Source organism: Notolepis coatsorum (assembly GCF_963971535.1).
Source record: "Notolepis coatsorum genome assembly, chromosome: 18".
Lineage (NCBI taxonomy): Eukaryota > Metazoa > Chordata > Actinopteri > Aulopiformes > Paralepididae > Notolepis > Notolepis coatsorum.
In genome coordinates, this window is record NC_140182.1 from 18,948,929 (window position 1) to 18,964,072 (window position 15,144).

Below are 15,144 nucleotides of genomic sequence, written 5' to 3' on the forward strand. Positions count from 1 at the left end.
TAGTTCATTCATGTAGCTACGAAAGGGGCGGTACTTCCGCTACCAACAGCGCTTCAACTCCCGACCAATAGGGATTGAGCTCGCGGCCGTTGAGAAGCACGACTACCAATCGGCGTGTAGGACGAGTAGGACAGGGACCCTGCAATATAGCTGGACAAACACATCAGTCTACTCTGTACTCACTAGTACTAGAAACATTTAATTATAGTCATCTGTTTATAGGCTGTTTGTGTTACTCATAATTATAATGATTTTTACATGACAATTACATTTCTAGACATTTGATAAACATGCCATTAAATCAATTTAGGAGTGACTGCGCGCGCGCACACACACACACACACACACACACACACACACACACACACACACTCACACACACACACACACTGACACACACACACTCACACACACACACACACACTCACACACTCACTCTCACACACACACACACACACACACACACACACACACACACACACACACACACACACACACAAACGGATGTAGTAAATTCCCACAGACTTTATACAATAATTAGAGGTTATTGTAGCACAATACAATGAGATTGATTGTCTGAAAGGAGGAGGAAAGATTCATACTTGATAGAATGGTTGGTCTCCTCATCTGGCTTAATGCAGATGAAGAATAAAACGTGTACGCCAGACAAACCAGAATTGTAGTTCAACTCAGCTGATTTATTTGATTAGAGCCAGGAGTCCAAGGTGAATAAAAGGTTGACTTCTACATACAAAAGATGATCAGATAATATTTAACAGCTGTCTGTTGTACAGAAATATCACAATCAGGTTTGCATCTTCAAACCTCAATACTGCACATCAAACAGTCACCTGGTTAACATAATTTGAACATACATGGTTTACTGTACACATTATACATGAGTAAATCTGGTTTACAGATCAGGGATCTGTACAACATTACTCTAATCTATAAACAACCATTTGGTGTTTCCCATGATTTTACTCACGTAAAATGCAATCAGCTCACAGTTGTTTCTGGGTGGTTTCGAAGCGGTGGGGGAGCCCCCAGACCCCTGGTTGGGTCCGAGACCTCCAGAATCACCCTATGTAGGGCCTTATATCCTATCATTTCTAGCCAATAATACATATGGCTGGTCCAATCCAGCGTCTGCTTGTGGGGGGTGTCCTTGTGGGCGCTGGCAGCCCCCCCCCCTGGGGTTGTGGGGACGTGATGGGACAGACAGAAGGGGCCCATCGGTGGCCCACGTCCGTGTGATCTTTTGCTGAGATGAAGGGACCTGGCTTGTCTCACAAGGGGGGGTGTGACATGATCGCTTTAACCCTTTGGTATGGCTATAGATGTCTAATATCATCCAAGTACAGTCAGTGCTTTCTAAGACTGATACCAGACATCATATGAGACCTTTTGATACTAAACAGTTGATTAATAGATTACTTTGTCTGTGAGTTAGTGTCCATGCTTCAACAAGTCTAAACTGGTCTGCCCTGTGGTCAACCCAGCTCTCTCTGATCAGCATTTACATACAGTCAGTTCGAGAAGGTGTCGTTTGTTCTCTAATTTAGTCATTGCTTGAGTGGGGGTTGAAATAACTGTTGCAGCTGTTATCTGATGCAGCTGTCTCAACTGACAGTTGAGACTGTTTAGCCACTAAGTCCACTCTGCTATTGAAAGGTACATCTGGCTTTATATTTATGGTTCTCCAATTTATTCACACATATTAATTATGAAATTCCAAGGCAATATTTACCACATTTCCCCACTTTGACAATTCTCATTGTCACATACTGTATATTGACTTGATTTTCTATACATACTAACCATACAATATAATAATAAAAATCATTTTTTCTTCAAATTTCTCAATTTTTCTTTTTTCTCATATTTTTTCTTTTTCATTATTCTTTGGTACATATCATCAATTAGTTTCTTCTTGTCTTCTTCTTTTCTCCCCCACATTCCCCTGACTATGGCCCCCTCCCGGGGAATCCTGGTGACCCCTTCATCCAGATCCCCAATTAAACTATTCTGCCTTTAATGAAACAGTGTTTACCACCTACTATCATCAGGCTTTGTTCCTCTGGGCTCACAGCCAGAGGCTTATTTGTTGAAAACAATTAAAACAATGTAATCTAAACATTACACATTAAAGTAAAACACAATTTTTTAAAATTATGGTATCCGTTGACATGATCTGTGGAGACACAGAGATTATTCTTCATTCTTTCATACATTTTGCTTCTCCTCTCCTGTTGCATCTAATCTCACGTCATCCTGTCATAAAAGAACAAACAGCCATTGTAAACAACAGCTGTACATCCTGACCCCCCTTCTGGGCCTATTGGCCCGCCTCAAAAGGATTCCTACCCCCCTGGGTAATATAACCCTCATCTGTAAATCATTAAACGGTTAATCACACTTCTCATCTTCCCAGAGGCAAGCGCCCCCAGGTTTTTGAATTAATCACACATTCCCATGGAGAAGGCCAACCCCCTCCCCAGCGTATAAAATTATTAAGGATTAATAAAACACTCATGTCAAAATTTGTCATCTTCAGCAAGCCTCCATCAATAAATTATCCTACAAGTCGAAGGCTTGTGTCAACACTTTAACACTATATCAAAGACTTCAACAATCCAAAACAAGCATAAACACATGTCCTAACCATATCAACAGTGTATTAAAGATTTAACAATCTAAAACAAGCATCAGTAAATTATCCTGCTTCACAACCGGGCTTGTATCAAATTCCACTACAAAAACATTTAGTAAATAATATAAACATTATCCTATTTAAATCTCCAGTGTTATTAAAGCTATAACAAGTATCAACCTCTGACATTTCAACATCAATGCATTCCATACAAGCATCTTAATACAAGCTACATAAAACAAAGCATCATTATTCCAAGCATACAATTGTACATGTTACACAAATTTAAAAAACTGGAAATGTCCATCAACTCTAATTATCATACATGTAGGCATCCTCCATCTCAGCATAACTTCTGTAGTGGTTAGTCCTAAATGCTCCTTTCTTCATACACATGTGATAAATTGATTTTACTGCAAGCATTGTGTAACTCTAGTGTAGAGCCATTTTCCAAATTCAGCCTATAACTACTCTCAAACTACCGTTTATATCATGTATGCAATAAAAGTTATGATGTATTTCAACACGGGTGACTGAATTTGCAAATCTGGTATGTAGTTGCAGCAGTACTGACTGACTATCTGATGAATTGAAACTGGGGGACCCTGATGTAAACAAGACAAAAGTCTTCCTCTGGTCTGCATCCCCTCAACAATTGTGTGTATTGAGCTGTACATATCTCTAATCAATCCCTATACATGTTACCGCTTCCCCTGCTTACACAAAAATACAATGCACAATATACAAACACCGCCATATTACATAATGCAGAATACCCTCTTACCCGTTTCTATCCCCTGAGCGAACTATTCCGAATGCACGAGACCCCATCCACGTTGTACCGCGCATGCGCAGTGGCAACCGAAGCGGCTGTTAACGTTGCTATGACAACCAAGGTCTGCCACGACAACATAATAACATGCCCCGATACTCATAATCTGCCACGACATTTATCACGTTTCTTTACCCCTTCCCCAACATCTTTCTCAAAACTCGAAACGTAACATATGCCGCCCCCCAAACGCCACAAAACAACGGCATGCAAGCTAACTAGCTTTAGCCAGCTCTAATGCGACGTTCAAGGCCCTCACGGGAACCGTGCCTTTCAAGATCCGTTCATCCACGCAATTCGCTCAGTACCATCCAAAGCATAAACAATTCACACAAGTCTAAAACAGCCAACCACTCTAACAGCAAATAATTTTTAAAACATTCACACCAACCAACGCCGTACACATAGTTCAACACGAACCCTTTCTCCTACCTTCTCCGCCTCACTTCATAGCACCGCGAACGTTACATACTCTCCACAACACTATGACGTCACCAAGCAGCGAATCCTTAATATCATTTACCACGTTTCCGCATTAATAATACGCTCAAAACGGCCACAATTTTGCCACCCTGCGTCTCAACCGCCTCTTACTTGTAATCGCCGCCACAGTGTTTAATCAATTCTCTCATAACGCCATCGTAACGTCCCCAGCTTCACCGCGGACTTTTCCACAGAGCTAGCCAGCTAGCCCCAACCAACAGCAGGGACTCGCCTCAAACATAATATGTCCGTTGGTCATTAAAATATCATAACAAAACCATTAAGTACTTATCAGTCAGTTCGACCGAATCGTTTTTGTATCACAGCGAACGTAATTAATCAACAGGCCGGTTTCGCTCAAGCTTAAAAAGGACAACGCACCCTGAACACGCCGGCACCCTACATTTCCATTAACTACTACGTTTTAATCCTGCAATCGCACAGACCCCTGCGCTGATCATGCCAGGGTCTAACAACCTTTCACCATACTTGACTCGTATGTTCTGAAATAGTAACAGAACCCTTAGCCCGACGCAATTATGCCCATACTGACCCGTCACTCACGGTCCCCGTCCCGCTATCTGTGACTACAAGCAGGGACACAATGCACCTTGGACCCAGCTCCCCTTCCATTTCAGAACAGTCAAATCTCCTCGTCTTACCTGCGCCCTCTTCCTGAGAATAATTCTAGGGCAAATACATACTCAGAACGCGCCCCTGTCGTACACAACAGAATAACCGTGCTTCCTAGCAAGAAAAGCCTTTTACCTGCCGTCATGCGACGCTATCTTCCACAACATGACCAGATAGTCTGTGCGCCACCACCCTTCTTGGTGCAACTCCCCCGTATAGTTCTTCCATACGAGTTTACTAACCCCCGTGGCCCGCTGGGCCGAGACCGGCCTCCTGTGTCTGAATGAACACACAAACACAAAAAGCCTACGTTTGCATGTTCACTGCACAACAAGCGCGATCGTCATACCTCCGGACACACAAGCTAAGATATTGTTGTTGTTGTTATTCTATTGTTAATAATATTGCATTTACCGCTCCAGTTGTTCCCACCGCAACCCCCAACCCTGCATGCAGACGCCATATTCACTGCGGGCCCCAAACAGTGGCGTACACAACCAACCTCCATCCTGCTCCTCTCCCTCATCCATTCAGACAACAAGCCCATCGTTAATCACTTCAAACGCAGCAACACCCCAGCTCTTCGCCCCGTGTCCCCAACACACAGCAAGATCCAGATATGATACATACTACAAGACCCTACCGCACCTTTCCAGGGGGAGACACGAAGGGTAGGGAAACACGGCACCATTTCTGTAGTAAATTCCCACAGACTTTATACAATAATTAGAGGTTATTGTAGCACAATACAATGAGATTGATTGTCTGAAAGGAGGAGGAAAGATTCATACTTGATAGAATGGTTGGTCTCCTCATCTGGCTTAATGCAGATGAAGAATAAAACGTGTACGCCAGACAAACCAGAATTGTAGTTCAACTCAGCTGATTTATTTGATTAGAGCCAGGAGTCCAAGGTGAATAAAAGGTTGACTTCTACATACAAAAGATGATCAGATAATATTTAACAGCTGTCTGTTGTACAGAAATATCACAATCAGGTTTGCATCTTCAAACCTCAATACTGCACATCAAACAGTCACCTGGTTAACATAATTTGAACATACATGGTTTACTGTACACATTATACATGAGTAAATCTGGTTTACAGATCAGGGATCTGTACAACATTACTCTAATCTATAAACAACCATTTGGTGTTTCCCATGATTTTACTCACGTAAAATGCAATCAGCTCACAGTTGTTTCTGGGTGGTTTCGAAGCGGTGGGGGAGCCCCCAGACCCCTGGTTGGGTCCGAGAGCTCCAGAATCACCCTATGTAGGGCCTTATATCCTATCATTTCTAGCCAATAATACATATGGCTGGTCCAATCCAGCGTCTGCTTGTGGGGGGTGTCCTTGTGGGCGCTGGCAGCCCCCCCCCCTGGGGTTGTGGGGACGTGATGGGACAGACAGAAGGGGCCCATCGGTGGCCCACGTCCGTGTGATCTTTTGCTGAGATGAAGGGACCTGGCTTGTCTCACAAGGGGGGGTGTGACATGATCGCTTTAACCCTTTGGTATGGCTATAGATGTCTAATATCATCCAAGTACAGTCAGTGCTTTCTAAGACTGATACCAGACATCATATGAGACCTTTTGATACTAAACAGTTGATTAATAGATTACTTTGTCTGTGAGTTAGTGTCCATGCTTCAACAAGTCTAAACTGGTCTGCCCTGTGGTCAACCCAGCTCTCTCTGATCAGCATTTACATACAGTCAGTTCGAGAAGGTGTCGTTTGTTCTCTAATTTAGTCATTGCTTGAGTGGGGGTTGAAATAACTGTTGCAGCTGTTATCTGATGCAGCTGTCTCAACTGACAGTTGAGACTGTTTAGCCACTAAGTCCACTCTGCTATTGAAAGGTACATCTGGCTTTATATTTATGGTTCTCCAATTTATTCACACATATTAATTATGAAATTCCAAGGCAATATTTACCACACGGACACACACACACACCACGGCTGTTACAGTGTGTGCTCAACAGATGTGCATGTTTTGTCTATCCAAAAGGCCCACACACTCCCCACCAGCTGCAGTATCATCATCAAGCAGATGCAGGAAATGTAATGATGTGGCCGGTTTGATACTTCCTCCTAAACATCCTAAAAAAACTCTAACCCTATAACTAACCTTACTGTCATGCACTTGTCCTAATAAACTAACCTACACTGTAACACTCAACACTTTGATTAACATTGTTACTCAGCTGATAGAGTTGTACCCTTCCTGATGACTTGTCGTACAGAACTTGTAAGTCGCTTTGGATAAAAGCGTCAGCTAAATGACTAAATGTAAATGTGAACATGAGTGCAAATTAACTGCTGGCCTTCTCAAAGGAAACACCCAGAGAGCGCAGAGGGTGGAGGGATACGACTGAGACAGAGAGTGAAACAAACCCAATAGTGTATTTACAATGGGCTTGTTCACTAAATAATCTTCACCGTATTATATCAGATGACTCCGATGAGTGAAGATCATGAGATTCAGATTTAATCAGGAGCGTAACACCAGACCACACACCACTTTAACATCACCTTTAATCAGAGCAGCGTAACACGGGACCACACACCACTTTAACATCACCTTTAATCAGAGCAGCGTAACACGCGGGACCACACACCACTTTAACATCACCTTTAGAGGTCAATGGTTCAAGGGTTTAATGCTCCCAATCATTGGAATACGCAAATATTATATAGAATGTGTACTTTTGATACTTAAGTATGATATAAAATAATTCTCCACTTTTACTTAAAGTTGCTGTAAGTGGTATTTTTTTGTTTGTTAAAATAACTGGTCTACATGTTAAAATAATAGCTCTACATTCTGACATCTGCCATCACTGATATAATAGTCTGGTCAGTAACAAGGGTCTCTCAAGTCCCTCCGCTCTGCAGTAAACTACATTTTCTGGTAAACCGTTCCCCCTTCATCCAATCAGGAGAAAGAACTCCACACTGCAACGATGGTCTGACAAGAATAAGAAATAAAAACTAGTTTTAAACAAATGTGTCAAGTAAAATAATCTACCAGTGCAGTGAGCAAATTTGGCTTGGCAAGATTTCTTGAAATAAATACAAATATGTTATCTATCTACCGGTATACCAGAAAAAGTTCTGTTTACTGCAGAGCGGAGGGACTGGCAGACCCATGTTACTGACATGTTACCAGACACTCTAATATCAGTGATGGCTGTCAGAATGTAGAGCTATTTAATAATAATAATAATAATAATAATAATAATAACTTTTTTTATATAGCGCCTTTCAGAGGACCCAAGGCCGCTTTACACAAGGGGGGGGGGGGGGGGATAACAAATTAACAAACATAGTGGACAGACACAACATATACATATAAAGTGAGAAAGTTAGGGGTTGAAGGCCAGGTTGAAGAGGTGGGTTTTGAGCAGTTTTTTAAAAGAGTCCAGAGTTGGGGCATATTTAACACTTATTTGAACAAAAAATACCACTTACAGCAGCTTTAAGTTGCATTTTTAATTAAGGACTTTTATTTCTACCAGAGTACTATTTGATCAACTTTTTTTTTATTTCTACTTGTTCTTAAATAAAGGAACTCAGCATAACTGAACCACACACCACTTGAACATAGCCTTCAATCAGAGCAGCATAACTGGACCACACACCACCTTAACATAACCTTTAGAGGTCAGTGGTTCAAGGGTTGAATGACTCAAGCACTGGAATACGTTATATAGAATGTGTACTTCTGATACTTTTACCAGAGTAATTTATCTTGATATTTGTACTTGTTCATAAATAAAGGAACTGTGCACTTCTTCCAGCTGTTGCCAATGTTGAAGTGCATATTAAAATCGGACAGTGTCCCTGCCATCTGATATGCATTTATAGGCTATGCGTTGGCTTCATATCACTGCATATGACATGTATCTGTGATGAAAGACTTTCTTACAATTTCTCTTAATCACTACATGCAAATTCATGAAGACCTTAGATCTCATTAGCAAATATATCTTGTAATCCTGCTTCATTGAGCTTTGTAAATCAATAATCCACCAGCAGGTGTGGAAAAATCCATCAGCGGTAAAACTACTGATGTGTGAATGGAAAAACAGGCAGGTGTAGTGGCGTTATCAGCTAGAGTTTCCTGATCTTGGTACATACTTTGGTAGCCTATCAGCAGTTTTTATATAACATGTTGCTCAATATTTTGGCTGTGGAATCTAAATGTTTCTTTTCTAATTTTCGATTCCCCGTTCTTGCTGTTTTCTCTTAATAACCTTGTTTGTTACGAAGGTTTGTTTGTTGCAAACGTTGTTGGTATTTCTCAAACCAATCACAGTTGTCTAGGTGGGTTAAGCCCAAAATGCAATTAGCAAATTAGCAGGGGCGAAATGTTTCTTTGTCAAAGTCTTCCATCATGAGAGTGTAGTTTTGACTAGCTTTCAGGGATCATATAGATCCCCCAGGCCTCTCCCTCCACTCTGGGGGTCTCACCATGCATTTTGATCAACTTTACGAGGTTTGACATATAAGTATTGTCTACTATTGGGGGTACCTTGGGGTATTGTTTGAGGCAGTTTTGGGTACTCTGTGATAATTAGTACGACCATTATGAGATATGACCTAACATATTACAATTTAGGTTATTAGATGAAAAGGAAAATAAAGGACTCATTTGATATCTCATAGCTGGTGTGGGAAATAAAGCAGCAGGTGACACACCTCCCTGACGCAAAGCAGAGGTCTGGACATGTGACCAAGATTTAAGAGTATAAGGTGGTGGTCAGCCCTTATTCTGCTACTCTAAAACAGTCACGATGAAGGGGCTGATCGTGCTGCTGCCGTTGTTTGTGGCCGTTTTCGGCAAGGAGACTTTTGAGGGGTAGGTGCCTGTCGATGCCACTCATTGTTGGATTTATATGCCACTGTTAATGAAGTATAAGCAGACCTACTTTACTGCTAACTTCCCTCTTGCAGTCATTCATTGTGTAAAACCTTGTGGTTGTGATGTCATCACTCAGGCATCAGGTGCTTCGCATCACTGTGAAGGATGAGGTCCAGCTCTCTCTCGTCAAGGACTTGGAGGAGATGGAACAGCTCCAGGTGGGCCATGATCAAGATCGTGTTAAAAACAACAGCATTGAGAGATTGACAATTTGACAATTTGTGGTCAATATTTGTGTCTTCTTTCTCAGCTGGACTTCTGGAGGGATGCCACTGACGTCGCCACCCCTGTGGACATCAGAGTGCCCTTCCACAGTCTGCAGTCTGTCAAAGTCTACCTGGAGACCCAACACATCCGGTACTCCATCATGATCGAGGATCTGCAGGTAAAAGATGAGAATCAGTCATGGAGGAAGGACATGGAAGGGTCTGGATTCTAAGGTCAAGGTTCAGGGGATTTAAGCTACAGCAGCAATTCCTTTATAATCTCCGAAAGGGTCAAGAAAAACAAACTTATTTCTAGATTGACACCCATGTATCTTTGAAATTATACATCAGAGTTTCGGTGGGTTTTATGGTCCCTAGGGTCATTGATTGATTGATTGAAACCTTTATTTATACTCAGGTGAGCTCTGAGGTGAGGCCACCTCATTTACAGAACTGCTGAGTGTACAACAAGATAAAACAACAAAACAACGTGCAGTGCAATCAGTTAAAAACAGTTACAACATGAATCATTTAGAAATGAAATCAGACATTTAAATTCCCTAAGGGAAGGAAGAACTTCCAACTTTAACTTTGATTGAATGTCATTCCAGGACTTTGGGGCTGCATAAGAGAATGCTGTCCTGCCGAGTCCTACAAGATACAAGATACAATATACTTTAATGCCACACAACGATGGTTGGTGGTAATTGTTTGCGGTACAGATTGTTAGGCACTGGTTACATCAACATGAAACATCAGACATCAAACATCAAAACGCCCCCCTCCCACCTCCCAATCCCCACAATAAATACATATATACATAGATACATACAGGACAGTCACGGTAACAGTGTCAGTCAGTGACAGATGCTTGCCCGTCTGTGCAAAGGGGGGCGGGCCAGGGTGTTCAGTGTTCGGACTGCTGTGGGGAAAAAACTGTTTGTGAAGAGTGTGTGTCTGGTTAGAATGGACCTGTAGCGACCTGAGGGCATGTGCTGGAATAAGTGGTGTGCTGGGTGAGAGGGATCGTTGACTATTTTACCAGAGCGGGTGACTGTGCGTGAGGTGTAGATGGAGTCCAGAGAGGGGAGGGGGCAGCCAATTATTTTGGAGGCTGTCTTGGTGATGCGTTGGAGTTTGTGTTTGGTGTGTTTATCAGTGGAACCGTACCAGACTGTGATGGATGAGGTGAGGATGCTTTGAATTATTTATTATTATATTATATATATATATATTATATATATATATATATATATATATATATATATTATTTGAATCCTGTACTAGTCTGTGGTGCTTTAAATGTGATCCAGTTACTAGATCGTGTTTGATGGGCTGGAGTATTCCTGTCCAACAGGGCAGCTATATACAGTGGCTGTTTGCCGGTCAATACCTTGAAAATGTAGAAGAGCCAATGATCATGGAACTTCCAATGGTCATAGAAACTTCAAACAACCAATTTCCGACAGCAGTAATTTACTTTAGATGGTATTGAAATTATTCAACTGCTTCCTGATTGATGAAGATGTGGATATTATTACTGACAACATTGTTATTTTCCTTATCAGGTTGTCTTGGATGAAGAGCAGAAACAGATGCAGTTTGCTATTCGTGCTGCTCAGCCCAGAAACACAGACGGCTACGACTTTGCCAACTATCACAGCATCAGTGACGTTAGTACCCACATGCACATTCATCTTGGCAATATAATACTATTTAGAAATACCATATAATTTATACATTATATCTCTTACAATCACAATTCACTATTTATGTGTGTGTAAGTAATAGAGTTAGGGTCAGTAGGGTTGGGCTATTAAATATTGTGATATTTGTCATGCCTGTAGATCTACAGATTCCAGGACATGCTGGTGGCTGAGAACCCCAACCTGGTCAGCAAGGTTGTGATTGGACAGAGCTACGAGGGTCGCCCCCTTAACGTGCTCAAGGTATAAAGCGTAATACAATGGATACATTTCATCAACACACATATTGCAGGGAGCTTGATATATAGGAGATGATCCTTTCCCCCATAAATCTCCACTCTTTCATTCTTCTTCAACTTTCTGTTTCCTAGTTCAGCACTGGTGGCTCCAACCGCCCCGCCATCTGGATGGACACTGGAATCCACTCCAGAGAGTGGGTCACTCAGGCCTCAGGAACATGGTTTGCCAAGAAGGTGCTCAGATGACATTCACATACTGTATCTCCATCAAATCCTTCAGTCTTCTCTGGCAGAGAGGCGTAATGATCATTGGTATTTGTTCAACTATAAGGCCATTATCAGAAAGCTACCACCTTGCAACAATGCTAGATTCAAATTTTAGACCCTATCTAAACCCATGCACTCAAATGACTGACTTATGCTTAAGGTCCCTCGTGCACAGTCTGGACTTGGAAAGTCAGCCTTTTGTTTTAGTGAACCTATGGTCAGTTTAGGGCCATGGTATTAAACCTCCCTGGTACATCTTGTAATTGTTTTAATTGATTGTACCTCTGTTTTCATCTATGCCTTTATTGACGTGTAATTGTTTTACTTTTTACAACCTTTATATTAATCTGTTTTAATTATTTATCTTGAAGGACATTTACCGGTAATCTCAACACAGGAAATAAAGGTTTGAAAAGTCTTTATCCCCTGTTGTCTTTTATAATCATGACTCTGACCACTAATCGGATACAATGAACACTCAGATTGTGACTGACTATGGACGTGACCCTGCCCTCACCGCCATCCTGGACAAGATGGACATCTTCCTGGAAATTGTGACCAACCCCGATGGTTACTACTTCACCCACACTTCTGTGAGTCTCTCACAGCAGAGAAATAACATAATACAAATATTATTTTCAATAATAGCCTCTTTGTAAATTGATGTATACTACAACTGATAAGAGGGCCTGAGTCTCAGGTGTAACAGGAGCTAACTGAACTGAAATGAACAAGCCATGATGAGTCCCTCTGATATGATCCTAACAGAACCGGATGTGGCGTAAGACCAGGAAGCCCAACCCTGGCTCTTCTTGTGTTGGAGTCGATCCCAACAGGAACTGGGATGCTGGTTTCGGAGGTACATCTTTTCATTGTGTCTGGAGTGCCACACAGTCAAAATACTGTATTAAATATGACTGACCCTATAAGTTTGAAGTCATTCAAACCTCCTAATCTACCCCACAATGCAAAGTGCCTACCTACCACATCCTCTTTTGATTAGCTTGCACTACCAAACAAGCTAATGCCAGCTATACTAAACTGCTGCTACAGCTAACACTAACTACTGTTAATTTAAGACCCTTTTGATTAACACTAGAAAGTGTTAGTTGTAACATATAGCTGACATAGCAGCTCTAATGTTTGGTAGCAAATGTTAGTGCTAATGCTAGCTAACAGCAAAAGAGGATTTTAGCCACTTTGCATTATGGGGTCGATTATAGGAGGAATTAATGACATCAAACATGGGGGCAGGCATTTAATACTGTGCCACTTTGCCATGCACTGAAGAGTAGGCCATCTTCAAAGTATTGTTATTGTACTGTCTGTCTCTTTTGCTCGTCGTGTCTAGGCCCAGGTGCTAGTGGAAACCCCTGCTATGAGACTTACCGCGGGCCAAGCGCTCACTCTGAGCCTGAGGTCAAGTCCATCGTGGACTTTGTGAAGTCTCACGGCAACATCAAGTCCTTCACCTCCATCCACGCCTACTCCCAGATGCTCCTGTATCCCTATGGTTACACCAGAACCCCTGCAAAGGACCAGAGAGAGCTGGTGTGTAACACATGATCCAAAACATAGCAGGACTAAAGATTTACAATCTATCCTTTAATACAAAATAAGACATAGATTTCCGTAATGAGGTTGTATTGAGGCTGAAACAAAATATTTTAGAGATGATAAATTATGAGTTGTAATTAATTATAATACAATCAAAGGTCAGGTGAAGGATATACTTCTTGCTGGTGACAGAAACAGTTTACATATTGAGTTACTGTCTATTTACCCTGCAATGATAGTGGCCTAATTAAGGTTAATTTCACTTCAAATTTGAAGTTATTATTATTATTATTATAATTATTGTAATTATTATATTACTCTGCCCACAGCATGCGCTGGCTTACAAGGCCATCAGTGACCTTGCTTCCCTGTACGGCACCCGCTATAGATATGGCAGCATCATCAACACCATCTGTAAGTTTCAACACCACTTACAGTATCAGCTATTTACCACCCTATATCATGTTGGTAACTTCAAGTAAATTTTTATTCATGTGCATTTTTAAACATGTGCTATATTGTAACAATACTAAATACATTGCAATACATTTCAATGTTTCTTAGTCCGCTCTGTCAGTGGGATGAAGTACAAAGACTGCAAATTACCTTTTTGTTTTCAGACCAAGCCAGCGGAGGTACCATCGACTGGACCTACGACCAGGGCATCAAGTACTCCTACACCTTTGAGCTGAGGGACACCGGCCGCTATGGCTTCATCCTGCCGGCTAATCAGATCCTGCCCACCGCCAAGGAGACTTGGCTGGCTATGATGGCCATCATGGAACACACCAGCCAGAACCTTTACTAAACTCTGCTCCTATTACATCTTATTACATTATACTGTCTGTCTGGAACTCGCTGTGAAATGCCATTATAATCAAGTTGTCACTATTTCTGCTGGACCAAACTATTACTACCATGTTCCTCTAGACACCATACACATACCAATAAATGTCCACTCTTCTACCTACTGTTGCCTTACGTTTTATTACTTGACATTTATTATTATTATTATTATTATTATTATTATTATTATTATTATTTGATAGCCTGTGTACATGCACACCTTATAAGCTCATGTCTGACATTTTGTTGTATTTTAAAGCCACAAGCTATACATTTACTTGAACAAAATGCATAGGTAACCAGAGAAGTGCAGAAGTGTATAATAAAATACCAAGGAAAGATGAAACAAATAAATCATAAATTAGTACTGTACTTCTTTGTCTCAAGTTTGAACAAAATACATACATGCTTAAAGGGATAGATAATACCATGTGTAACTGCAGGAGTGTCATAGTGTAATTCTAGTTAGCTGCAGTGTGATGTCATAGTAGTACCTGTTAGAACAGGCTAGAACGTTCTGGAACATTGTGATGTCATAGTGGTGATGTCATAGCAGAGCTCTTAACTTTCCTCATATTGCATGCAGTCAACAAGGTACGTTTGGGGCCGTAATGTGTTTGTAGGTTAAGTGCAGTGGGTTATACAACCAACCTTGCAAGGACCGGTGCCACGCCTATACAAGCAGAGATAATATGTACGTATGTTGTTATGGTTTGATCAGTGATTTATTTTATTTCATGTATGTTTTCACAGTTTTACGGTTCGGAATAAAGATGTTCTCTTCGAACGGAA

At 41.3% G+C, this 15,144-nt stretch overlaps 1 protein-coding gene across 1 annotated transcript; it reads left to right on the forward strand.

The window, feature by feature from the left end:
• Nucleotides 1-9,403: 9,403 nt before the first annotated feature.
• Nucleotides 9,404-14,314, forward strand: cpa5 (carboxypeptidase A5; the record flags this gene model as incomplete). Its single annotated transcript, XM_084334307.1, has 11 exons — nt 9,404-9,468; nt 9,608-9,689; nt 9,782-9,916; nt 11,306-11,410; nt 11,585-11,686; nt 11,815-11,916; nt 12,432-12,542; nt 12,718-12,808; nt 13,301-13,500; nt 13,836-13,920; nt 14,127-14,314. The coding sequence occupies 11 exons, from the start codon at nt 9,404-9,406 to the stop codon at nt 14,312-14,314; spliced, it is 1,266 nt and encodes a 421-aa protein (XP_084190433.1).
• Nucleotides 14,315-15,144: the final 830 nt, after the last annotated feature.